Source organism: Fundulus heteroclitus, chromosome 21 (assembly GCF_011125445.2).
Source record: "Fundulus heteroclitus isolate FHET01 chromosome 21, MU-UCD_Fhet_4.1, whole genome shotgun sequence".
Taxonomy (NCBI): domain Eukaryota; kingdom Metazoa; phylum Chordata; class Actinopteri; order Cyprinodontiformes; family Fundulidae; genus Fundulus; species Fundulus heteroclitus.
Window position 1 is genome coordinate 30,856,760 of NC_046381.1, and position 26,801 is coordinate 30,883,560.

Consider the following 26,801-nt stretch of genomic DNA (forward strand, 5'->3'; position numbering starts at 1 on the left):
CACATGTTCGAGCTTTAGGCGGCACCTTTAAGCTGCCACTTTACAAAAGGAACAGTGTACTCTGGAGAGGCCATAAAAGAATCAGGCTCGGGGGCATATGCATGGAGCAACAATTGTGCGGAGGGTCTGTTGAGGTTTGGGAATTTTCTTGTACTCAACATTGTTTCTTTCAAAAGCGCCGTATGAGTGTCGCAAACCACACAAACGAGGGGACTGTGAGGCGGACGAACGCTGCTCTGCCCCTTCTGACACCCACAGCTGAGGCCTCCTTCACCTCCAGATGGACAAAAGTCTTTTTGACAGTTCAATCAACAATCAGTCGTTAGCGCCCGCCATGCTTCGATCGAGCACGCCACCAAATCCCCCCCCACCCCTCTACCAGCTGCTTAGACATGACAGTCTCAGCCGTCTTTATACTTTTATTGAGTTTTCCCATCTCTCTGTTAACTCAATAGTCATTTTTGCTTCCTTGAAGGCAAGCAGGTTCCAATTCCAGTCATATAAAGTTAAAAATCAAAGCTTTTCCAAAGTACGTATGCAAAGCAGTGAGCTAAAAAAGTTTTCCACTATTATATATTCACATATTTTTTTCGTAAAAAAAGACGCATCAAGACCTTGGCTAGTGACCAGTATCGGTTAATTATCACCTTGATCAACCCAGAACAGTTATGCGGCCCGTTGAAACATCAGAAATCAGACCGGTTTCCGAACGCATCGCTCCGTTCGCTGTTATTTGAGTTCAGTCGCAGTGAAGTGTTTCAAATCAAGTCAGAAGAAGCACAAAAGGTTTCAGAGAACTATGTTTACTGCAAAAATGTAGAGACATGTTTGTGTGTCCCCTCAGGCTCTGAGAGAGCGAGCCATTCGGCAGATAACAGGAAGGCTGGCCGGAGTACAGTTTAGTTGCTCTGTTTTAATCTGTTAAAGCTTTCAGCCTCTACGCCAGGGGCCACCAACCTTTTTGAAACTGAGAGCTACTTCATTGATGTTGTGTCATACGAAGGGTTACCTTAACTTTATGTAAATTAAACATATTTTTCATGCTTTGTTATAGATATTGTTGTAAATCTGTTTAAATGCAGATGTGAATGAACAGGAAGAAGAACAGAATAAAATTAAGTTTTAGATGCAGCTCACTGGCAGGTTGTGCTGTTTTTAGAACAGGCTTGTGGGGGCACCACATGTGGTCCTCGCAGGCTACTGTAGGCACCATGTTGGTGACCCCTGCTCTACGCCATGAAACAGTATTGAATTTGGAAATAATGTCAGGTCTTTTGGGAAAGTTTAAAGCTTAGATTCTACATTATCAAGAGAGTACACACAGAGCCGGATGTGTTTTGAATGCCAGCCAAGCAAACCGTGCTAATAGCTAATATAAGACGCTGAAGCCGGTTTAAAGCATCAGCTCCTTTGATAGTTTGCCATTTTACTAAAACCCTGTTTTATCATTAATACTCTCTCAAAGTTGCTTCTCTTCCTAATATAAATAAACAATGAACACTGACAGCAGATAGATAGGCTAATAAGATTAAGAATGTAGTGTAAAGCGCTTTGGGGTCGTCGGACTTGATAAAGCGCTATACAAGTATAAACCATATACCATTTATTTCCTTGATGGTAAATAGTATACATTGTCTAAAGTCAAAATAGGCAGGTAAAGCTTTACGAGAGTAAGAAAGTGGAAATTGGCCTCGATATTCCAATTGTCACTGTTAAAAAAAGTTTCCCCTTTATAAGATTTGTGGTTGCAAAGGAAGTGTGAAACAAGATATGTGTGGTGCACCTTCTGTTTGGAGCCTTCTTTCAACGTGATCCAGTCCTCTCCATTTGAGCTGACGTCTACTTTGTAGGACTTGACAAAGTATATCCTGTGGGTCTCCTGGGAAATGGCCCCCTGTGTACCGATCGCAGAAACGAAGCGCAAAAAGCCAAGATCCACCTGCAGAGGGGACAGAGATAAGAAAGTAAGTTTGGAAAGTGGGTTTTTTATTCTGTGGCTCTGGTTTAGGTAACATGCAGTACTCTCTGTTCAAAAGGCAGGAACAACCTCTTAAGAGAGGCTTTCGATGCACAGCCAGTATTAATAAAACACAAAGCAAGTAAGGGTAGGTAAAGACACTGTGTTAAAATCACCCCGGGCCACAGTCTCATCAACTTCCGCTAGGAATTTAATAAACAGCAATGAAATGATACCCACATTAATGAAAAAGACACAGGATGACAACTTAATTTCCTGAGATGGGAGACAAGAGGCCGTTGGATGAAAGTGAGCACGCTGCAGAAAAAAACGTCTGGAATCACATTATCAAAATCAGCCAGGAGGAAAGCAGGATACAGAGCGAGTATAAAACACTCTGCATTTCAAATATGCAGGGATTTCTTTATGGACTGCGGTACATCACTGGATGGCTAATACATTTTCACAGATAGCAAGCTACAGGCAGTAGGGTCAGAGGGGAGCATGAGCCTATAGCTTTCCATTTATCTATTTTCATTGGAATTCATGCGTATGGGTATGTCAGAAAAGTTCGCCTGAGCTCGCAGCTTGTTTATTCTGAACCTTCCCCAAAACAAGGCTGCTCACAAGGATGATCATAGCTGCTAGGAAAGAAGGAGCGCACACATTTCTTTAGCTTCTCCTGACACTTGCTTATGAGGCAGGAATGGCATTCAAATTGAATTCACATTGTATAAATGATGCGGTCTGTCGTAAGTAGGACAGAAGGCCTGAACAATGAGTCAGCTAAGAAAGAACAGAGCATTTAAAAGCAAACTCATTAATACTCTGTCATGTCACAACCCGGGTCTTGGTATTTTGATAGTACCGCATAATGTGACAAGTGGGAAGAAAATCATGGTTTTCAAAAGCTTTCATATGTAAAGTGAGCAGTGCAGCTCCAAATCTTAACTTCAAATGTTGGCAGCTTCTGGTTGTTTTGTTTATTTTCACACACAGAAAACTCCAAGCGGACCAAAACCACCAGAAAACGTGAACACGGTTTCTGGTCTCGGGATGTGTCCAGGGCGGAAGAATAAATCGTAAAGTCAGAACGCAGACGCTATGTTCCGAGCTAGAAAACACGACAAATTATTAGTATTTTTCTGGGTATCATTTTTTTGCTACTACCATGACGGTTAGAAGATGGTTGGAGCCAAATACAGGGCAACCCTCGGGGGGGGAAACTTAAAGGCTTCAATGGAGCTCAGACTGAGGTTTACATACCAGTAGTGCAACAACCCTAAACATTCAGCCCCTGTTATAATGGAATGGCAAACTGACCTCACAGTCAGATCCAATTCTGACAAAAAGAAGACTTGAAAATTGACGTTAATAGTTGCTGTAATCTAATCTGAGCTATTTTGCGAATAAATTTGGGCAAAAAATGCCTCGAAACTATGTGCAGATGTCAATAGTGTCTATATGTGCAAAGCCCACACAGACACGCATCCAAAGACTTGCAGCTGTAATTGCAAGTTTTGAACTAAGTGAGGATTCTTTTCAGATTTTTCTTTGCAAGAAAAAAAAAAATGCCTAAAACCATGCATCATTTTCGTCCCCTGCACATTAACGCGGGATCGCGTTAGCCGACTGCATAAATCTTTAGCTTGTGGTACAAAATGTGCTACAAAATGTGAAAAAGGTTCACTGAGTATGGACGCTTTTGCAAAGCGTTGTACCCCTGTGGGAGGACACTTCACCGAACACGGCTCAACCTCCGACAAAAAGGGAAAAAAAAAAAAGTTCGAGCAAAGCTGAGAAACTTTCAAAGAATCTCAAACCCCTCTGAGAAAAAAAAAGCAGCGCAGCCAGTTTTAACAAGCGTTAGCTGCACCTTTGACAGGCTGAGCTGACGTTAATGAGGAGTAATGGCGTTGAGTGCAGGCGCTCACTGTAGTGATGCAGGAAGCCAGGGTGTTGGAGGAGCAGGTTTCCAAAGATCACGGCAAAGAGACAAGCAGCCTTTGATGTCGACGTGAGACGGGAACGTCTTATGGATGGCGACCGGAGTCTCGGGCAGATTACTGAACGGACTCGGAGGAGATCCCCCGTGTTTGCGTGCGGGAGGGTGTGAACCAGGAAGAGTGATAACTCTGAAATCCTTCAGGAGAGAGTGAGCAGACAGACACGACATGTGCGCACATATTTTAGATAATTAAAGCCAGGGTTATCTGGATCTTTACAGCGATCCCGTATGTTAAAGCCATAAAGTCAAGAGTGGGCTCTCGCCCTGTCTGCCAGGCCCATTTACAGCAATCTAACACACTTAATGATTCCAAGCTAAGAGCTGGAAAGGAATACAGGCATGCCACAGAACGTTGGTCATTCCTGCCCCTTAAGTTCTCTTCCAGCAGTAAAAGAGATAAACAGATGGGAGCAATAAATGAGATTCCACCATACCATTCTGTCTGTCTCGTTCCAACAATTCGGATGGATGGAGCCTAACAAAAAATATCAGCCACATACAGACAGAATACCGTTGTTCCTGTCAATTGGCTCAGGGGATTTTCACTGTTAAATCACAGAGTTTTTTTTTTTTCTTTTTTCTTTCGGATCCACAAATAGAAACAAAATCAAATCCCGTCGGCCTTAGATGGTTTAATGACGCAGGAGCTGAATTCTTCTCTGTGGAGTAAACGGCTGTTTGTGGCAGAGCTTGATGGGAAAAGCAGCGAGGTTTGGACCGAGTGTGCAGCAGTGAAAGGTCTCTATTATCTACATTCATATAGCCCCTCCTGGCTTATTTTCTGTTTGGAGCCGGGGCGAAGCACAATGAGGCAGCTTATACGACGCTTATGGCTTGAATAAATAAAGCAAGGCAGAGGACCTTGGGCTTGGAATATGTTCTGAGCGAGTGAGTCATTAGGAAACGACTGAAACGAGGGGATAGTAATTGGGAATGCTTGGTGCCCAGATTTCCAACCATGTACGTTTTAACAAATGGCTTATTTGAGGAGAGTAGTCTTAATTCATGACTTCAGTCAACGTTTTTCTCTCGGTGCGCTTTTGCACATCTGCTTTTCTTTGCTTTTTCCACAACATTAGCAGTTTTTGCAGGCATTGGCCGCCATTCGGTGGCGGTGGTTAAACGTCCCACTGTCATTCACCACCGCCAACTAAAAACGCTGATCCGTTTCACAAAACAGTTCTGTCACATGCTATGAACACACGTTCCTCCTCAGGCTGCTCTTGGTTGTTCGGGAATCTCAGATCAAACCTGGTCAGACCCCCCCCTCACACGTGAGCTGTTAAAAATGCAGCTGGTATTGCGAAAACAAAGGGGACAAAGTGCTTTGCAGGCTCAATATAGAGCTACATAAAAGTATGTCTGGCATTTCCTACTCTAGTTAGTTAAGCCCATCACTAGCTTGTTATCCCTTATAGGGTTTCTTCTGCTTCACAACGTCACTGCTAGTAAGGGATCTACCCATGGCTGAAGTCCAGTGATCTGTTCTGTCTCAACGCTCTTCACCACAACCCATCAAATGTGAGTCAACCACTGTCAACGACTGTGTTCGCAGCGCGTTTGTGGCCTTAGAATCCTCTATCCAGCTGATTGAACTGACATCTTATTGCTACAACGCACCCTAGAAAAACTGGGAAGCTGGCTAACCCTCACATACGTTGACAATTACGAAGCTGTGAGTACCTAGCTTGGTGGGTCAGAGACATCGTAGTAGCGTACTGGCTTGTCTCTCTTTCCCGTAATTCGTCGCGTCAGAAAACACTAGAGGGCGGTCAAAGAGTGTCTCACTCTCAGCTTTTTTGTCACGTTTTGTGAAAGAGGCCACTGGTTCTTCAGATGCTCTGGAACAGTCCTTGGAAGGTAATGAGACGACTGACCTATCTAACTCTGTCCGTCATGAGCAACATGGAACCTACCAAATCAGTTTACCAGCTATATCCGTCCACACTGTGGCTCTCCCCTCTTAAAATGTGACATAAATCCTGTACAACTCAACTGAATCTGTTCAAAAAAGAAGGAACAAAACGATCACAGGAGCGTGCACATTTTTAAACTAACATTTTGTGGAAGCACCTTTTTCATGATTTCAGCTGGTTTCTTTGGTAGGAGTCCATCAGCATTCCACATTTAGACTTCCGATGTCACTGATGGCTTGTTTTGTTTTATCCAAATTCTCCGTATCTGTGTGATTGTGAAGACTTCTCTTGTGTCCGCAGCCTCCATACATTGTATTTCCTGTCAGGTTTAATTCGTGACTCGGCTAGACCATTCCAAGACTACAGTTTGCCTCTCACTTAGGTACTCTCATCTGGATTAGAACGTATATTTTTAATCACGACGCTAATAAATCAACTATTGTCACATGTCAAACACAACCAGTACCTTTTTTTGCTAATTTCTGTATCTTTGCCATTATTGGTATCAGTCTCTTAGTGATTCGGCTGACTAGTTTCGCTCTTGTTGTTTGAATTGTTTTTTAAAACAAATAACATGATTTTGTACCAAATTTCCTCTAATTATTTATGGTTATCCCCAATGTGTCATGGTGTTTGAGTGTTGGGCTGAAAGTTTTTTTACCCTTCTCCTGACCGATACCTTTGCACAATAAGATTAATAAGAGACTGTTTAATCACATTTAACCTTGCAGGGAAACTGATTTCTTGCAAGTTTGTGAAAGCTCTTGGCCCCAAATTTTTAAATGCCCTGAAACGCGAGTCAAAGAAAGAAAGCCTTCACAGGATGCGACGTGGATGAGGAGATGAAAGAAAGCATGCAGGAGGAAGCTCCACACTCTGAGGAGATGGTGGAGTGCAGAAGGGGAACGCTGGGCAGGCGAAGTTTGCCACCGACAATGAAGCCTAGCAAGATGTGAAGGAAAGAAGCATGGGGGTTTTCAGCAAAGACGTGCACCAACTAGATCAATTCCACAGACCGGGGATGATAACAGGGTCTGGGTAATGAGAAGAGGATGATTTATTAATGGCTGCTTGTTAGAAACAGAGGGAACGCCGGCGAGGCAGAGCTACCAGACTGAGGTTTCTCGGGTCAGGGAGGAAGGCAGGCTGTCAGGGTGCTTGGATGAGAAGCAAAATCTTTCATACGCCGCAGAGACCTCCGTAAAATGAAAGAGGCCCGGATAATGATTACAACAGGGAGTGCTTTTAACCCAGAGCCTAGAACAGCACTTACTGACCTATAAATATAAACCAACAACATTTAGAAATCGTACAAAAGCCAATGAGGATCTTGCGATAAATAAATCATCCTCAGATGTAAAGCTTTCTGTCATCTGGAGCTGAAAGGCTGAACCCTGTTTGATGGCTGATGTAATGACTCGGAGGCCGGTGTGAATCATGAATCCTCATCTACCGTCGCTGCAGTCTGAGACTTGGCTGAACCAACACAATGAAGCCACTATCTCCTCTGCGTTTAACTTTTTTTTTCTTTTTTAGATTTCCAGATGAATGTTTGGACTCAAGCCCAGCTAAACAAATGACACCACATATTCCTGGGCCTGCCGGGAGCCCAGTGACTTGGGATGATGAGCGAGGACCACACAGCCTGAACGGTAAATGTGAGAGACGGGGCGAGAAATCCGCCGTGCTTCTCCCCAATCTTTTCATGAAGTGAATACGAGGACCAGACTTTCGGCGTGTCGCTGTCCTCCAGGAATGGTTTTTATGCTTCAGCATAGGGATAAAATGAGTGCGGTTATGAGCCTTTTTAAAAAAAATTCTCTCTGCTACGAGTCAAAATAATAACTCAATGCCCCGGCGTCTCACGGCAGCCGAGGTGAACGGGCTCCGGCGGTTTCACAAACTGATGAAATCAGAAAGGCAGAAAAAAAAAGAATCAGTCGTGCTCAGGCTTGTAACTCCAGGCATCTGATGTGGCTGCCATCAGAGCGGCACGCTGAAATTAACTTTCAGCATTTAAATGCAGGGAGACACACTGAGTTTGAGCAGGAGATTAAATGATAGTAAGGACAAACATACATGCTATTTAAGCATTTATGTGTGTTTGTATAGGTATCGTTTAGTTCAAGACGATTTTCCAATTACCCTTATAATGGTGGAGCGTAATTGCTGGGTTGAGCTATTACTCAGGGTATTGTCACAGAGCTCGGACTCTATGACTCAGATGCAACGTTACATGAAAGCTGCATGAGAAGAAAGCTTAGTCAGGGATGTCTGGGTGCTGGAATCTGTCACAAGGTTGATAAAGACAACAGTAGGCCATGAGGTTCAAATCATAGCTTAAGGTAAGCCTCTTCAAGTCTAGCTCTCCCTGCTTGAGTGACTTATAGGGAATGAAATGAATGCATCTCTTTAAATCCAAGCTGTTGGGTTTAGATCTTTAAACCCAACAGGGTGGGGGGCCTTCCAATCACTATGTGCGTGTGTTCCTGCTGACTGAATAACTGTGAAATGAGTTTATTCGTCTTCACTTACCAAAGAGAAAAAGAAATGCGGAAAATGAGAAAGCGCAGAGTGCTCCTTCTGTCTGCTCTGAATTCAAAGAGCAGCAGCTGGCAGACGTTGGCTTAGGCCTCAATCCGCGAGAAAACCTCTGGAAACGCTTTATGGATTTCCAATGACGATGTGGGTTAGTCATAAAGTGGCTGGAGAGACTAAGATCACCTGTTTCCTGTTTCCCTCTGTGTGCTAATGACAAAAAGATGAGATTAATATGAAGTGACGTACACACAGTGATGGGCTTCTATCCACAGAGGCGGCGTTTTGAAACGAGCTTTCAGCTGCAGATACCTCGGTGTGGCTTTAAGGTCTAGATTTGATTCTTTGCCTCAGCATCGTGTGTGCAGTTTGAACGCGAACACACAGACGCTCATATTCACGCTATATTTGACTCAGCCCCACCACAGCGTTGCCCTCAGAGATGCACGTTTTCACTACAGCCCCAAGCGGCAGCGATGCACCGCTTTGTCAAACGTTGACTCAGAAGGGAAGAAGATATTAGCTGAAAACAAAGAGCATAGTGCTTTCCCGCTGGGTATTTGATACATTTTCTCTGATCTCTCAACGGTATGTTTCATAAAAAACAAACATCTTTGCGTTTTTTTTCTTTTTCTGCTCGTGATCTGATTTGGTGTTCCCTCCCTTTGACTGGGTTATCTCTACCGTCTGGGTGCACAGTCCGAAAAGTCACATATTTCTGGCCTATACATGGAAGCCCCCCTAAGAGTCCCGGAGGACCCTAGATGGCAAGAATAGATGACAAAAATGTGTTTCCCAGAGGCATGACGTTTAAGGGAACAGTAGAGCGTAGTGTGTGTGTGTGTGTGTGTGTGTGTGTGTGTGTGTGGGGGGGGGTATCATTGTGCCTAAGGCTGTATTTGCTGAAAGTGCAATTAATCCTTCTTTCATGAAAATGATATTACTTAGATGCTGCAGGACCCGTGAGCTTCGCTGCCGACCCTCGATTTATCACATTATTCACCTGACAGAGTTACAGTTTCATTTTTAGCTCCCCGCACCTCTTTGCTGGCATTTAATTATGCATGTCTTCTCATGCACCGATGATCTGTTATGGTGGCAAAAAAAAAAAGAAGGATGTACAGTTCAGGTGACAGTGATAATAAGGTAAAAAAAAATTACTATGCAGCGTTGCCTGATTAAAGATTTTAGTCTAACTTTTAAAGGAAGAAGAGGGAGGAAGTCTGATTGTAGGTCTTCTCAGCTCGCGAACCCTGCCACACACGAATGTGACTAATGATCTGAGTAAGGGTTATGAGAGCGGCGGCCGGTGATGGGGACGGAAAAGAGCGCGACCTGAAGGTGTGTCACGTCTGGAAGCCGCCCAGATGATCCTTTCCCAGGATGCCCAGCTGCACATGATCGTTTAGCGATGACTACTGGCTAAAGGGGGCTTTCAGGCATTCCCCCCTCCTCCTCTGTAAAACAGACACTGAAAATGGCACTGATTATTCCTGAGCGGAGTTTTTTTTTTTTTTCTTTTTTTCGTCTCAAGGTACTTATGCAGCACTCATTTCATTACATCATGCAATCGCTCATGTTTCGATTACCGGTCGAGTGTGGGTCTCTATCCTCTCATTGATTTTCCCATTGAGAGCGAGGCCCAGGAGCCGTGCTGCAAAGACAGCATCCATTGTTTCCACTCGGATGGTATGATGATGAGCTCACCAGCAGCTGCGTGCCAGCCTCTGCTCCACTTCTCCTTGCTAGACTTCATCAAGTGAGAAGTTGCTGTTAATTACCAGTCCATATTCGGAGTGCTCGTCACTCGACAGGGCGGCAGAGAACGGGCGCAGATTTAAAGAGGGAGACAATGGAATGGGATGGAGCGCTTTTGCGGATCGCTTACTTGAACGTTGTGGAAACCACATTAAGGAGGGAAGGAAAACAGGACATTGCTGGCTTAGCGTCGGCCGTTAGCCTCTGCATGGGAACAAGAGTGGCATTTTCATGCAGGAAGTGAGCAATCAAAGGTTGTTTGGTTGGCCGGCAAGAGCTGTTTGCTTTTTAGATTTGAGGAAACAGAGTCAAGACAAGCTGGTGTCCCCCCCCCCCCCTCCACCCCCAAATGTCCAAGGTTTAAGACTGACATGTTTTCCTGTCAGTCTGCCGTGAATGATTGACTTTACCTTGGGGGTCATCACTAATGGAAAAGATAAAGGAACGTTCTGTGACAGCAAACAATGATACATTACTTTGTTTTTTTCCGTTTACTTTGATCTGTCAGGAAGTAAAGATAAAATAATCTCTCACGACACGAGCTTTGGTATGGCGGGGCGGGGCGGGGGAGGGTCTTCTTATGATTAAACATTTCTGTTAATCAGAGATCGACAGATGCTTGGAAATATATAAATACAGTTCAAGGCTGAAGAAGCCAGTGATGCAAAATTACTGTTATGGGATGAGATGCAAGTGATGCTCAGCAACGAGGCTTTCAGGTATTGACAGTTGGGCTTTCTCCAAAACAGTCTAAATAATTGATGCCGTGAGCATGTGCAATCAATGGCATCTGCCTGACAGAGATCCAGTCTCGCAGTTTGTCTTTTATCGGCTCATCCTTGTTGCTCTTATGGCTCTCGGTGCCCATCAAGTTTTTTTTTCCCCTCAGACACATTTGACAAAGTCATCCTGCACAAAGTCAGCAATTCCCCAAAAGTTCCAGAGGAGCCTTTACATCAGTCTGTAAACATATCCTCCTTTTCCTCCGGAGACCAATGTGTTGCACAGATGCAGGTATTTCCATGCCAGTCAGGGGAGTTCATAAACGCGCAGACAGTTCATTGACTCGTCTGAAGGCTCACCTTCTTTTATTTTCCCAGAAACCTCCGGCGGAGAGCTCCTACTGCTTGCACTATTGCGCATCAGACAAAGGCGGTAAATAATCATAAATCTGCCTCTGACTATAAACCTTGAAACTCTGGTTTATAAGCGGCGCAAGCAAAAGGAACGAGTGTGGATAAGGAAACAGAGAGGGATGACCTAGGGATATCCTAAATTAATCCCAGATATTGGCTGTCTCCTCACAGCCGTTGCAGATCCGCTGTCTACTATCTTTGATTCCGCCAATTTCATTTTCCACGATTTCATCTGCACACGATTAGCAAGACCAGCACAGAATTATGTCACGAAAACTGTTATTAACAGAGTTAACATCGTAAAGGTAGCTTAACAGTCATTGATCTATGTATTTTGAGAAGAAAATTATAAATCTATGCACATTTCAGGTGATTTTTAACGTCTTAACTCTGCATTAGAGCAGGTCAACAAAGCTGCCATTGCCTAGAAAAATGGATGCTGGAGACGGTGCTGAAACGTCATTGGCGTGTGAGTAAAATGCTACACAGTCACGGAACTGCTGTCAACCATACAATACTTGTGTATTATTGTATTGCATATACCTGGAATTAACTTTAATAAAGTATTGGACTGGGTATGAGTAAATACCTATTCCTAAAAGACTACAATCAGCGATGGAGCGTCCCAAAAATCAGGAGACTGGAAAGACTGAAAAGATAAACAAAAGGCTGCCTGCTTTAAGGGGCTAGAAGCTTGTTTTGTCCTCTCTCTTCAAGCCATGATTCCCCTCAAAGGACATCTGTCCATCTCTGTGTTCACCAAGGGGCTGATTAATGACCTGGCTAACCCAGCACTCAATACCGAACCACACTACACCAATCTAATTAGCCAGCGAAGACCGCCCAGACTGTAGCATCTTGTCCTCCCTCTCTTCATGCATCAGAATGAGGCAACATTAAAATGGATGGAAAAATCTGGATTATGCCCAGGCCAGAAAAAAAAGAAAAGAAAAACAGAGCGAAGGAAAAAAGCCTTGGACTCAAAGGCTGCCTATCATGAATAATAAAAACCGTCTGGCCGACACCAGAGTCGGAGAATGATCATGAAATACAAAATGAATTGATTGCTATGCATCAGACTGCGCGCCGAGATGATCTGTACATGCCGAGAGGGCTTGTTGCAACACCGCTGACATGCTTAATGAAAGAGGAATGAGAATTCCTGCCCTTCTAAAATCATTTGCGATGACCGGAGCTCAGACTGGCCACTAGGAGTGCTACTGATTCCTACGGAAAACAAAAACCCTGCCCCTGCCTTTGAGATTAGAAATCAGAGGTTGGTTGGGGCGATTCAAGGTTTCTACCTCACTAGTGCCGAGAATTCTGCTCAGCTAATAGAGCTGGCATTTTTGAACAACTTGACTTAAGTCCAAATGTTGAAAGTGATAAACACAGCAACAATCATCTGGACCTAAAATACCCTGACGAGGGCAGGGCAGCTTGAAAAGCTCTCCACGTTTGGCTGTTAACAACAAGCTTTCCCAGCAGTAAGACTAACATTGTTTAACAGATGTTTTGGGTGGCCATGTTTCTTCCTCATCCACTCAGATGCATGGTGAGTTCCCCGGCCGGACAATCTGGACCCTGTCAAACTCTCCCACTCGCCGCGGCTAAACACACAGGCACACAAACGAGGACCGGCGGACACACAAGGCTGCGTGCATGTGCAGTTACGCACAGATTAAATTAGCTTGAAGGAGAAGCAGAGGCCCTCAGGAAAATATTTTCATTGCAATAATAAAGCAAAAAGCTTGCTTATGTCCCTCCCCGAGAAAATATTTGGCTTTGGGCGAGCTCTATTATTCATCCCTTGAGATACACACTGGGGCCAAACTTTTAAGAAATGAAGCATTAGCTGCTGAAAAAAAAAGGAGAAAAAGAAAAACAGCCAGAGTATTTATAAGAGTTAGGGGTCTTGGGTTCATAAATCACAGACAGTGCAAATGCGCGGAGGTAGGGCTGTGGTGTCACGGGGGTGGGGGGGGGAGTGGGGGGTGTAGTTCTTGGTGATGTGAGTGGACTCGATATACGTGTCTTATCCCCATCATGGGATGACGGAACTAAATCCTTAATCTTCCCACATAAAGTTCCCTTGGTGGGTGATGATCGTTCTGTGAAGATAAGCCAGGAGACAAAAAAAAGATAGAGCCGAAGCCAGAGGGTGTGTGTGTGTGTGTGTGTGTGTGTGTGTGTGTGTGTGTGTGTGTGTGTGTGTGTGTGTGAAGCTTGGCAGGAGGCCTGGATTAAATCTGAGCATCTCCAGAGGCAGCCTCGGTTCTAAAGGAAGGGGAAAGTTATCGGGTGGGACTGGTCTGCAAGACAGCGGGAGATGCAGGAAGACAGGCAGGATAGTGACAGAGAGAGTGCATCATTTATGCAAAGGACTCACTATGTTAGGATGGATGGCATTCTGTTAGGGTAAGTGAAGAATATGAACATCTGGAGAGGGGGACAGGGGCTGCCTTAGGACACCAACAACAATTACTGCTAGGTTTGGGCCAGTTGTCTGTGTCAAGGTAAAGCTTTATCCATCCATCCATCCCCGTGTCACGGGGGTGGGGGGGGGAGTGGGGGGTGTAGTTCTTGGTGATGTGAGTGGACTCGATATACGTGTCTTATCCCCATCATGGGATGACGGAACTAAATCCTTAATCTTCCCACATAAAGTTCCCTTGGTGGGTGATGATCGTTCTGTGAAGATAAGCCAGGAGACAAAAAAAAGATAGAGCCGAAGCCAGAGGGTGTGTGTGTGTGTGTGTGTGTGTGTGTGTGTGTGTGTGTGTGTGTGTGTGTGTGTGTGTGAAGCTTGGCAGGAGGCCTGGATTAAATCTGAGCATCTCCAGAGGCAGCCTCGGTTCTAAAGGAAGGGGAAAGTTATCGGGTGGGACTGGTCTGCAAGACAGCGGGAGATGCAGGAAGACAGGCAGGATAGTGACAGAGAGAGTGCATCATTTATGCAAAGGACTCACTATGTTAGGATGGATGGCATTCTGTTAGGGTAAGTGAAGAATATGAACATCTGGAGAGGGGGACAGGGGCTGCCTTAGGACACCAACAACAATTACTGCTAGGTTTGGGCCAGTTGTCTGTGTCAAGGTAAAGCTTTATCCATCCATCCATCCATCCGTCCGTCCGTCCGTCCGTCCGTCCATCCATGCATATCAATCAATCCATCTGTCCGTCTTGTATACATGCTCAACTCATGCCGGTCCATCACAGAAAACAGAGATAGACAGACAACCATGCGCTCACATTCACACCTACTGTTTGAATGGCCAGTGAAACTAACACGCATGTTTCTGGACTGCAAGAAGATCTCATAACGGCCTGAGCCTATTTTCAGGCAATGACTCCTTGCAGAAACGCAGGCAAATCACAAATTAGATTTTTATTGTTTTATTTATCTTCCTCTAGTGGCTAAAACCGGTCTTTTAGAATCAATTGTCTTTTAAACAGGGAATTTCCTTTTTACTTGGAACAAAAGACGTGTTACCTGAATCCACTCCTTGTTTGAGTCCTCTGCTGGCGTCCACGCGTTTTCGTAGTAGTTGAGCCTGGAGCGCTCTGGGGACCAGCTGGGGTTGTACTGGGATGAAGCCATGATTTGGTCTGATGCTATCTCTCCCGACTCCATTCCCAACGGGTCGCCGCAGTCAAAGTCTGAAAGGCAGCGGAGGGGAGAGAGGAGATGAGAAGACAGAGAACAGATAGGGGAGAACGTGAAAGACTTTCCGCTGAATTCTGAGCGACCAATATGTAGTCAAAGGATGTGCCATGTGTGTCCCCCTCCTCGGATCCGAGCAAATCTCCCGGGTGGAGCCCTCCGCACGAAAAAACAGCGCGCTGACAGTGCCTCGGCAAATCCTTTCTACTGGTGGCTTTTAATGGAAGCTGGATGGAAGCGCTCGACATTAAGATGTAAAAAATTTCTTCATAAAACATTCAGTGCGCTTTGCGCTCGTATTAGGCGTTAGAGTGACTTTCGCTTCAGTTATTTTTTTGTGCTACCCCCCTACCTCCCTTAGGGGAGTTTATCTTCTCCGGCATACCGTAATGCTCCCTCGGTCCAGACGAGGAGTATGAACGACGGCGCCAAGAAACACTTTTGTGCTTTTCCTATCATTTTCTTCCCCTTCTTGTTGCAATCCTAAATATAAATTCCGTAGCCGCAAAAATAGCCGTGCGCCTGCATGTAGCTGCACACTTGGAGGCCTCTCGATGACTGCCAGTGTTAAAGAGCTAAGCGGCGGCTGCCTGAGAGCTAACGCAGATGGTCCCCCCCATCTGCCGCACCGCTAGCGCACCCTTACTCACTGGGTCATCGTGTGTACATCTTGCAGTCTTTATGCGCAGCTGCATATGCATGGCCTCATGTTCGCGAGAACGTCAGCGTCTCGCACCCCCCCCCCTCGACTCTGTGAAGAAGCATCTCTTACTGACGAACCTCTCAAAGCAGGCCGACGTTATTAGCTTTAGATGAACGAAGACACACAGAGGCGTTTGTTTTCTGCTGAGGGAACATCTGATCAGGGGGCTTACCAAGCATGGTTGGCCTTAATAGCTGAGAAAACCCAGGGTGGATGGAGGGGAATGTGAGCAAGGGAAGGAAGAAGAAAAGATAAGGCCTCTATTCACTCCCTTATCGCATCTCATCGGTGCTTTTCAGCTACCCTTACCCTTGCCACGTATAAGAGAACCTGCTGTGTATTATGCATCAGGGGATTATGAAAGATACAGTATGCAAAAGTTTAGGAAAGCAAAGGCAATGTTTGGAGACTTTTTATCTCAAATGCATCTAAGGTGATGATGTAAAACCAAGCGACTCACGCTTCCTTCGAGGTATTTACTGAAGACAGGTCAGATATTTAACCATTCCTCTCTAATGGTCGCTTTGCGCAACCTGATGTTAGATGTTTGATTAGGAGCAGTCGTGTAACTCTTCGAGAAAAACAACAGCAGTCATAGCTCACAACTTTGAGACACCCTTGTTTCCCTTGTTTCGTGTGTGCTTCAACAGCATCTGCCTTTCCCTTTGGGCAAGAAAAAAAAAAATCCCCTTTGGAGATGATTGGTAGACTTGTTGAAAGTCATCCACCTCTGTTGCTATTCAGAGATGGGCTGTGTGTGTGGGTGCGGGTGCTTGTGTACGGGGTGGTCTAGCTGCCGGACAGATTTACGAGCCTTACCAGAGCTCGTCTTCCTTAATGAAATGTTTAGATGGAGCGTTTTGCAAAATGGGGTCAGGGGGGTCGAGCCCCGTGACAGCGATGTGGCATGTAAAAAGCCCCGGGGTGTGTGTGTAAGAGTGTGTGTTCAGGCAAGTTACTGACAGAGACTGTCTTGGCAAACTTGTACCCTGTAACCCATCATTGAAATGAAGAAGCAGGAGGTGTTCATTTAATAACTCTTAATCTCTGTGTAACAACTGGCAATTTCTCGCAATTGGACATTTGCTTTCTACTTGGATTCTTGCTCCTCCACTGCTTACATCCGCTGCCCTCCGATTTTTTTAACATTAAGTTTGAACTCCTCAACCTTTCTTTCTTTATGTATATATATATATATATATATATATATATATATATATATATATATATATATATATATATATCTCCTAACAAAGGGTTATTAGCTGACTGAGCTGCAGGTATCTAAAATTTAAAATGTAGTCTTGAGGACAATGCACAGCGACTGAAATAATACTAGTTTGTTTGGTATAAACAGATTTTAAAGGAGCATAGCATGAGTTTCAGCATTTTTGCAGATGTCTGCCCCATTCTGGTGGCAAGTTAAAATAACACTGGTGTTATAACACTGGTCAGTGTTGCGCATGTGCATGGGAGAAGAGCATCAACATCGGCCGTAATGTCTTAAATATCGGCCGTAATGTCGTAAATATTAAATATTGAAGTTAGCCTGTGTTCTCTCGCTAATGTGTCCATTACAGTGGAGGTTCAAGTAGCCTGGAGAACGAGAAAGAGCGCAGTGTGTGGCACCCAGAGGATTCAGCCCCAATCTTTCTCTCTTTCATAAACCGACTAATCCTGCCTATAGAGGCAAGTGTAGTAGAGGACAAATATTTACTACACTTATAGGGGCATGCATGGGAAAATAAATGTATCTTCAAAATTTACACTATGCACCTTTAAATGCAATATTACATGCTCTATGCCAAACCCGAAAAATGCAATTTTAGGTAAAAGGTACATGGTTAGACATTATGACTATTTGGTGAAAAGCTCCAAAGATTGTAAAATTTAATCACCTGTGCCCACACATTAAGGGAGATTTGGATCACTGGATTAACTACAAGTTTTTCATTGTATCAAACAATATGAGAACCCAATAGGGAGTGAGAGCAACATCCTGAACTAAATCCCTCCCTAGGGCCAGCAGGTGGTAGGGTACACATCCTGTATCCAGTAGTTCAGGGAACAGACATTAGCTGCCCAGTAATAAAAGCTGAAGTCATGGAGTGCCTGTACATCCTCTCTTTTGGACTTATGTGAGTGCATCTTAGATGTGCAGTTAAAAGGCATTTAACTGTAATGTAAATGTAGGACGACCACCCCCCCCTCTCCCCAATGTGCCTTGAATAAGTGGAATTGAGTAACTGAACAGTAACTGAATCAAATACTGTAACAGCAGATTAAGCTGTGCATCTTGTTTAGAAAAAATAAATAAATTAACTGTTAGTACAAATTAAGGCTATGCAGTGGTTTCATGAAATACAATTTGAAAAAAAAAACAGATCCATTTCAAACAGTCAAAAGTTTTCTCAGTGTTTGATATTACCATTTTTCAACAAATTGAGGATTATGAGCGTGGGCGATCTTCAGACATATTTGCTAGATGTTGGCAGAACATTTTCTGACTTACGTTTTGGAAGTGAATGTTTGTACATGTTTGTGTTTTTCCCTCATTTTGTCATAATTCAAGATGCTTCATACCAATAAGCGTGGAGCTTGCTGAATGTTAATGGGTCAGATGGAACGTGATACAATAAAAGTCTAGGAACTATCAATGAGACAAATGATTTAAACAATACTTCCTATTTTTTTCCATAGCCACTGAAAATTTCACAGTTCAAATCTCCGTCTGTTATTGTTTCACCGAAGATTGTGCCAGCTCACCCTCTGGGACGGTTCGGTCCAGGACGGTGAAGTTGGCAGAAAAGCCTTCCTTAGCAATGGCGCTGTCGGTGTTGATTGTCAGGGCCAGGATGCCTGTGTAGGAGATGATCCTGCCAGGGGTGTTCAGACCACAGTACCGTCCGATGTAAGGCCCGACTGCAGACAGAAATGACAGAAAAGGTATTGTTACATCAATATTGCTCGGTTACTGCAATGGGTTGCACAGACGTTTAGCTATTAACTACTCCCCCTATCCTCCTGTCCTCCACCAGAGGCGTGAAAACTAGTGTCTCGGTGAGGTATGGCACTGACCCCTTAAAAAGGCACGAGAAGCACTTCCTGGCATTCCTGGCCCGCTTGCCCGCTGGACACAAAGAGCAAGAAGGGCGACCTGCGGTGTGGGGCCAGGTCACAGTCTCCGTCTATTTGCTCGGCTGTAAATACCACGCACCCAGACTCATTTTCTTGGACGGCCATGGCCCAGTGGGCTTTTGTGAAGGAAGTCAAACAAGTAAAGACGGAGCAAGGACAATAAGAGAACATTAAAAGACAGAAAGCAATAAAAGCACAAGGAGTGCACGTTCCGCTGGGAAGCCCGAGAAGAATGGGGGAGGCACAGAGGAACGTCAGGGGGAGACAGAGATAGAAAGAGGGCAACCTGGGAAAAGAGCGATGGTAGCGAGGGAGGGGCAGGAGAACACGGTGACCTTGCTCGGCTCCTTTGATGTGTGCTATGATCCATGCACATTTATGAATGTGTGCCCCTGTCAGTGCGTGGGGACCGGCAGCTTATCTGTGATTAGTAATGCTGTGATCAGCGGCGAGTGACAGTCCTGCCTCCCAGAGGCCTCCCGTCATCCAAAACATGCCACTTCCAGCCCAGCTCCAACATAAAAGGCAAAGGCCAGGCCGTGGGGGGGGCTTATGGTGCAGCGGTGTGACGGCTCACATTAATCTTTATAAACCAGGTGCCCGGTATATGTCTGCCAGAATATGGTGTGCCTTTATACTCAGTAAGACATGGACTGTAGGGGGGGAAGGGGGGGGCTATCTGCCGGATTATCTGCATGACTCCACAGTGCCATGAAATTTTAAAGACCCTCGTCATGAACTTTTGCATCTTGCCTGACTTTGCATTCCGCGGGGAGGAGGAAGAGAGGCACGGAGGTTCTTCTTCCTTCCTCAGCGCCTGTCCAGTGAGGTGTACTAAGGGAGGAAAAGGGGGAAGGAGGAGGTGTGAATCCCCAGCTGCCTGCCTGGACATCTCCAATCTCGGCACACTCCAGCAGCAAGCATGCCTCCTGTGCTAATGCACTATCGATCCAGCAGGCACAACAGGAACCGCCTGGCAAAAGGCAACACTCTATTTTCCTCCCGTGGCTTATTTTTATACACCACTGTCTGTCACACACACACACACACACACACACAGCGGCCTTCAAAGGGTGTTATGGTGAAAAAAAAAAAAAAAAAAAAGAATTGCTTGTGACAAGTTTCTGCCACTGCTGGACAAAAGAAAGCCTCGTTTATCTTATTCTACCGCAATCATCTCTTCGTTTTAATAACTACAGAGGAGCGGAGGAAAGATCTTTCCTCCGAAGCCCTGCTGTCGTCTTTAAAAACTGCATTCCACAAGGTGATAATAACCAGGCGTTTTTCTCAACCTTCTTGACAGTCTTCTCAATTGGCACAAAATCTTGGAAATGAAGCATGCGGAAGCTCGAGGGGAGAGCTCACAAATGAACCCCGCTCTGATGAATCAAAAGTCACCGCTGCAAAGTTAACATCTCCAGAGATGTGAACTTTAACTAAACTCCCCCCCTCTGAACAGGCGCCTGTGATTAACACTTCAACCTTATCACCTAGAACACAAGAAGCAGCGAATGCTGATGTGCGCCGGGGTAAGTGAAGCCAGATAACAATTCTTTCAATTTTCAGCCACAGACGGGCGAGACGGGCTTTCATCTTGCCTGCGCCCGGCGTTGGGATCTCTGGCAGAGAAACTTCAAGATGTGATTTTGCTCGCTGACTTAAAGGACTAATCTTAGGCTGTGGAAGCGGCGCTTTGAACTCTTCCCACCTCATCTCACCCCCTCCCCGCTGACTTTTCACATGAATAGATTTTGAAAACTGTTCCAGGGCGATGTTTGATTTTTGCGCGCGACTACGAAGGTATGTGAGTACGGGAGCGAGGGTTTGATCCGGATGGGTCCGAAGTGGCTTTTAGCAGAATGAATGAATTTGCCGGGGCAGTTTTGACCGCCTCATTGGCGGGAAACATAAGGAAATGAACAGAGGAGATTTCTTTTCCAGCCATTTCCTGTAAGATGGGAACCGTCAAACAAAAACCTAAAGAGCACATCCCAGAATAAACCTTGAACTCCCGAATGTATCGGCCCTAATATTGCACACAGCCAAACTGTGGCATGGAAAACAAAAAGGGTGGGAGGCTCTGAGAGGGAGAGGAAGTGTTTGGCGTTGAGCAATGACTAACGTTAAGCTAATGACGACTTAAAGACATCTGCGGAGTCGGATGAAGAATGTGCGGACCACCGGTCAGGCTAAGGCTGTGGCGCTGCGCAGAGATGTTCATTTCCGCAAGAAAAGCTGGAATAAATGAAGCTGAAACCAGTTCTATATCCTCCCGTATTCTTCCATCGCAGCAGAGTGAAGCCCCTTTCCTTTGTGGTTCCATTGTTGGGTTAAAAAAACATCTTGTTTTATTAAAAACACTGCACAGGAAGCCAGTGTCAAAAACAGAATAGCTCAAAGGGGCTTGCATTGTGTTTCTACTAAACCTCGTGACATGTAAAATGTAACAGGCTAAGCAGTGAGATCACTTGAACTTTATTAATTAGAAAGGTTATTTATCACAGAATTTAACGACACATCCAGCTTGGGAGATTTAGGTTTGCGTTTTGGCAATGTCTCCCGTTTCATTTAAACACATAAACGTTTGTGAAATCGCAAACTTTGGTGAACGAACCTTTTCTCAGAGAATCGTTATTCTATTAAAATGGAAATGGTCCATTTGCTGCTTTCATGCCAACAAAGCCTTGAAAAAGGTCCCTTTTATGTGTTTGCACAAACACAAACGATTCATGAACCTGACACTTGCTCAAGTTACTACCCGCTGGTTAATTCATTATGCCCTCATCCAACCAGGCGCTAAAAAATGCTGCCAGAACCCTTTTAGGTTTGTTCTATCAACACATGTCATGAGATCCTGTCACACCTTCATTTCTCAAACCCTAACTCTGCGAATCATTAATTGTTATTATACAAAACTGTACTTATAATTATAAATGAACAGTAAGTTGTTTTTGCGGATTCTAAGTTAAGTGGAGATTGTTAAACTGAAAATAGCACAGAAGCTTGATATGACATGGGTGAGATTAGGCTTAATTTGACAGAGCTGCAACCACTAGTCGGGCCAAGCCTGGGCTGTGTGGTGATTTGCTCCACAAGTGGAACATGTTGTTTTTGCTCACCTCCCGGAAAGCCGTCCCAGATCTCCAGCCGATCGTAGCGGCAGAAGACACCAGTAGGAGGGGTTGGGTCGGATTCCAGCTCGAAGCTCTCAAACTCCAAAATGATTTCCGACATCTTTGGGGCGAAGATCATGAAGGTGCAGTCCAGGTTGTTGGGGTACTTCTCTGGGAACCCTGGAGACTTTATCACACCGCTGTTGGAGGTGAGGTTCCTGGAGCACTCAGGACCTACAGGGGTGGGGAGGGGGGGGGGGGTTAGGGAGGTAGACATAAGAGACAAGATAGTAAGTGAGGAGATGGGAGGAAAATGGGAAAAAAAGTAAGGGGAGGAGATAGGGATTCTGACTAGCAGTTGTGAATTTGATTTGTTTGAGTTTCCTCTGCTTCCCAGCTGGTCTGTTTAGACCAGGACGGTTTATGGCCCTCCATTGAAGGACCACCTCCATTCACAGGGCGCTACATCTGGATCTCTTAACTTTTGCCCCTGACTTACTCTTTGTTTTTCCTCCCCTTTTAGGACAAACATCACTCTACATCCCACTGTGGATGTCAAATCAGGGAGTCCTGGAACATCTGGACCGACCCTGTAAACATTAGTGAAAGGCCTAAATCACCAGAGTCGCGACGGGTAAACATTTTGACTCAAGCCGTAAATCCTTCTTGTCTGACACACACATAAGCCCTCATCAAGACGCGCCTGTGAAACACATGAGAGGTGCTCAAGCTTGAATGATGGAAGGGAGAGCAATGGCTTTGCATACATCAACACACACACACACACACACACACACACATATTCGCAGTTTTACACCGAGGGAAGTCAAAATATTTATGCACAGCTCCCAGGAGAGCTGCCTTTCAGCTGATGAGGAGCGCTAACACGCTTGCCATAGTGGCTACCTCTCATGAGCACAAAATTATGATTGGAAAATGAGTGACGTGTGTGGAAAAATAAAAAAAGAACGACTTCAACAGCTGCGTGATTTCTACAGGCATAAGGGGAAGCGACGTTAGGATTTGCAGTCTCAAGTGCCGTCCCAAGATTTGCTCAATGCAAATACACATGACATAAGAAAAAAAAAAAAAAAAAATGGAGAAGCACTGTTATTCAGTGCAATTATTTGGGGCCATTAGCGGCAGAATTGTACCATGGATACGATTTTAATGCTGGTCTGGCAGCTGGCATAATGAGTGCAGATGTGGCCAGTAGAAACCAAAATTGCAGGGAGTTCTCGCTGGATAGAGCCACTGTGCTGCAGTCGCCGTAGCTTAAACGAATGTGGCAAACTGCTTCTTCAGGCGTCACTCAAGCATCTTGCCGGGCTCCTAATTGAAGACCATCAGGCCCACTTGAGCCTGTCCACCAGCAGAGTGAGTAAAGGGCTGGAGAGCCCATATTGATTTTCTTTCTTCCCCAAGCTGAAAGCCACGGCGAGCAGCGTTTTGACTCCAAAGAGAGTTGACATTTAGCGCAGCAGCTAAAGTGTGGCCTCCTAGAACGGTGGGTACCATTCATTTTGCAGCTTTCCCTTGCATCTACGCCGAGAAAATGGAGAATTTTTGGTTGTTGTTGAAAAACGCCGTTTCTTGGATGTAGTTCTGCACTTACCTTTGCTGCGTTTGGAATAATGTCCAATGTTTTGTGGTGGAAAAAAAAAATGGATGAAAGTCAGTTCTGTAAAATTGTTTGCTGTAGAGCTGGAGTACTCTTTATGGTTGTTGAATTTCCAGTTGTTGCCTTTGAATCTCGCTCACTCGCCTCCACCCTGACTCTCACAGCTCAGCACCTGACCAGAGTTGATGCTTTAGTCTATAACTCAAATCTACACGGAGCTCCCATGCGTCACCTTCAGCGTGTGATAACAGATATTAATCAGAATATGACTTTTCCATTTTCTTTATCCACTCTGCTCGGGTTGTGAGTCAAACCATTTATTCGTACATGCATGTTTTTGGACTGTGAAATCAAACCAGAGGACTTGAAGAGAGTCCGGACTTGAAAATGGTGAGCATGCCAAACTCTTATAGAAGGCCTCATGGCAGGATACAAATGGTACCACTTTACAATAAGCCTCCCCTTACAGATGGCCAGTAAATAATTTATAAGTATGTTATAAATTAATCTCTAAACACTTTACAACTCATTAATAAGTGCTTATTATGCATCAATTAAGGGCGAGCATGAGAACACATTCACTGGTTTGTGCTCTGAAGGTGGTAACTTAGTCTAAAATGTTTAATATAAACTATTCTAGATGAACTATATAGCTGAACAGATTAGGCTCAGCAAGATACCTGTCACTGTTGCCCATAGTTAATGTATAATAAATACTTATGAGTCATAAAATGTTTACAGATGAATTAATAACATATCTATAAACTACTTATTAGCCATCTATAAGGGGAGCCTTATTGTAAAGTGGTACTATTCAAACTTAGGGCCTTGTCACTTTGAGTCAACAGTGCTAACCATCCATTTTTTTCGCGTGCAGCTCTTCAGTGTGTCTGCACAGTTGGTGGCAATGTTGCTTTGCAGGTAGAAGGTCCTAGAGTCAAATCCCAGCCTTTGCATGTTCTCCCTGAAGCCAGAGGACCCTAACCTGACGCCGCCAGATAGATTTGCTTCGCATATCCATCTAGAAACCTTCCGTTGAAGTAATTTTGTGAAGGGGCGAAAATACTGGTTAGCTGATTGGCCTATGTTGGTGATAGACGGGCCAAATGAACCAATCAGATCAACGAAGCATATGACGTACTCGTCAACATGCTTTGTCGTCGCTCTGTTACGAGTGACGACGAAAACACAACCACAAGCCAAGCTACTCTTGCTGCTGCAGGTAAAGGCTTGTTAGCTCAGCAAAGAAATATTCTGTAATTCCGATAAAACTTGCTCGATAGCCACGCTAACGCTAGTTTCATCGGCTGAAGCCGCCATGTTCTTTAGACTCAACTGTCGCGCTTCTCGTTGCGTCACACCTCAACCCGCCTCAAAGCCAACGCTGATTGGACGTTCGTTTGGTGAACGGCTCCAAATTTTCTTTAACGGAGAGTAGCCAGACTGATCTGCGAGTGAAACCTTGAAAGCTCGCGAGATCAGGATGGTCTCACGAGGCTAAGAGGACCCTCCATGGGTAGTCAAAAAAATCAACTGTTAGCCTAACTGGTCTCTCTTAATTGCCCTCAGGTTTGTGCGCGCATATGGTTGTTTATCTCTGTGCTGTTGCCCTGTGACGGACTGGCAACCCGTCAAAGGTCTACCCTGCCTTTTGCCCAGTGACTGCTGGAGATAAGTGAGTCCAGACAGCGAATGGATGGATGCTCCTCCATGCAAGCATCCTTAATCCACACCTTCATCAACACCTGTTTATATTTGCAGTTGTTTGTCCCTTTTGTCTTGTCCTGCATCACTTGTGTTGCATTCCTTTTAGAAAGAAATTGATATGCAGTGTAACTGTGCGTTTTTTTTCCTCTTCTCACTGAATGATTATGACTGAGGTAAAGCCAAGGGCAAACCTCTCTCTATTGACAGCTTTAATGTGCCTGGCTGTACACAAAGGGAAACAAAGATGGACTGGTGAGAAAGACAGAACACTCCATTTGCTCCCACCGGTGAGATTATCATCTGGCAGATCTCTTTTATCTACTACTTTCTTGTAAGGGAGGGGGGGGGGGGCTAACTCCCCAGCTCCCCTCACTGCACCCACAATGCTTTGTGGTACAATCAGTGGTAGTGGTGGGGGCTTTTACTGACTGCAGTCATGCTTTCCCTGGTACACACACACACACACGCACACACGCACACACACACACACACACGCACACGCACACCACTTGTGTTGACAGGGAGTTTCTGGAGACAAACATATTGAAGGGTCAATTGAATTCTCGCTCCCTGCCCCCAAATGTAATCTCTCTCTCACTTTGTGTTGTTTTATTGCCTCACTGTTCATTGTCTCTCCTGGCGGTCTCCATGCCTCGACGGGAAAAGGGTCAAAGCGAAAGGCTTTCGTAAATACATCTGCGACAAAAAGCTATAGTTTGACTTGGGTCCAAGCTTTGCTTTTTAAACAAGCAGCCAAGGTTACGGCCGGATGTTCCAGGAAGGAAAGAGGAGCGACCTTGATCGCACATTTACCGTCAAAAGTTGCCTTCTGTAACCTGCTCGCTGAGTGATGAGACTTTTTTTTTTCAAAGGGGCGAGTTGAAACTTGGGGAATTGAAAATAGAGGAGATTTTATGCTAATCATGGGCTAACACTTGAGACCCAGAATGAATCTTTTATAAGTTTTCCACCGTGAGAGCGGAGTGTCTATCAGGGACTAGCTTCCCTGAAGACTTGTTTCTATTCCGCTCTCCTAAACTGCTAGTCTAAGTGCTGAAAAGCAGAGCAGAGTCTAGGCAAGGAATTAATGGCTGGAACATTCAGTCAAGAGAGAGCTGCTAAATGTGACGTTTTTGTACCCTTTCTCTATGCCTCCCTTTTTCAATGTCCCCGTGTTGTTCTTTTTCAAGCTAATCGCTTTCGGCGTTTCTGGCCGGAGCCATGAAGGCTGAGGGTGTTGATTTTGGACGGCAAAGGAAATCGCCACTGTTTATGTACCGTGTTGTTCTCTGGCTGCTCATTAGGGCCCTCTACCCAGCCTCATTCCTCATGCCTTCCTTACGCCGCCCCCTCCCCTTCATTTTACTCTTATGTCACACTGACAGATGGCCTGATTGCCATCGGAAAGTTAACCCTTTCAGCACCAAATCAGCCATTAACCAGAAGTGCGTGGACTTTCACTCGCTGAAAGATGTGATGGACATGGTATTTACCATAAAACTGCACCCTTGACACCCCCCACCCCTTAATAAGATGGGGTTC

General features: G+C 45.0%; 1 protein-coding gene across 2 annotated transcripts in view; it reads right to left on the minus strand.

The window, feature by feature from the left end:
* The window catches only part of nrp1a (neuropilin 1a), a 73,633-nt gene that overhangs the window by 20,999 nt on the left and 25,833 nt on the right, over nucleotides 1-26,801 (minus strand). For both annotated transcript variants that reach the window (XM_012865062.3, XM_012865063.3), the window contains exons 4-7: nucleotides 21,938-22,165; nucleotides 18,447-18,602; nucleotides 14,807-14,973; nucleotides 1,784-1,939 (exon numbers count right to left, since the gene is read on the minus strand). In XM_012865062.3, coding sequence (XP_012720516.2) covers nucleotides 1,784-1,939; nucleotides 14,807-14,973; nucleotides 18,447-18,602; nucleotides 21,938-22,165 — 707 coding nt within the window. The remainder of the gene's footprint in view (nucleotides 1-1,783; nucleotides 1,940-14,806; nucleotides 14,974-18,446; nucleotides 18,603-21,937; nucleotides 22,166-26,801) is intronic.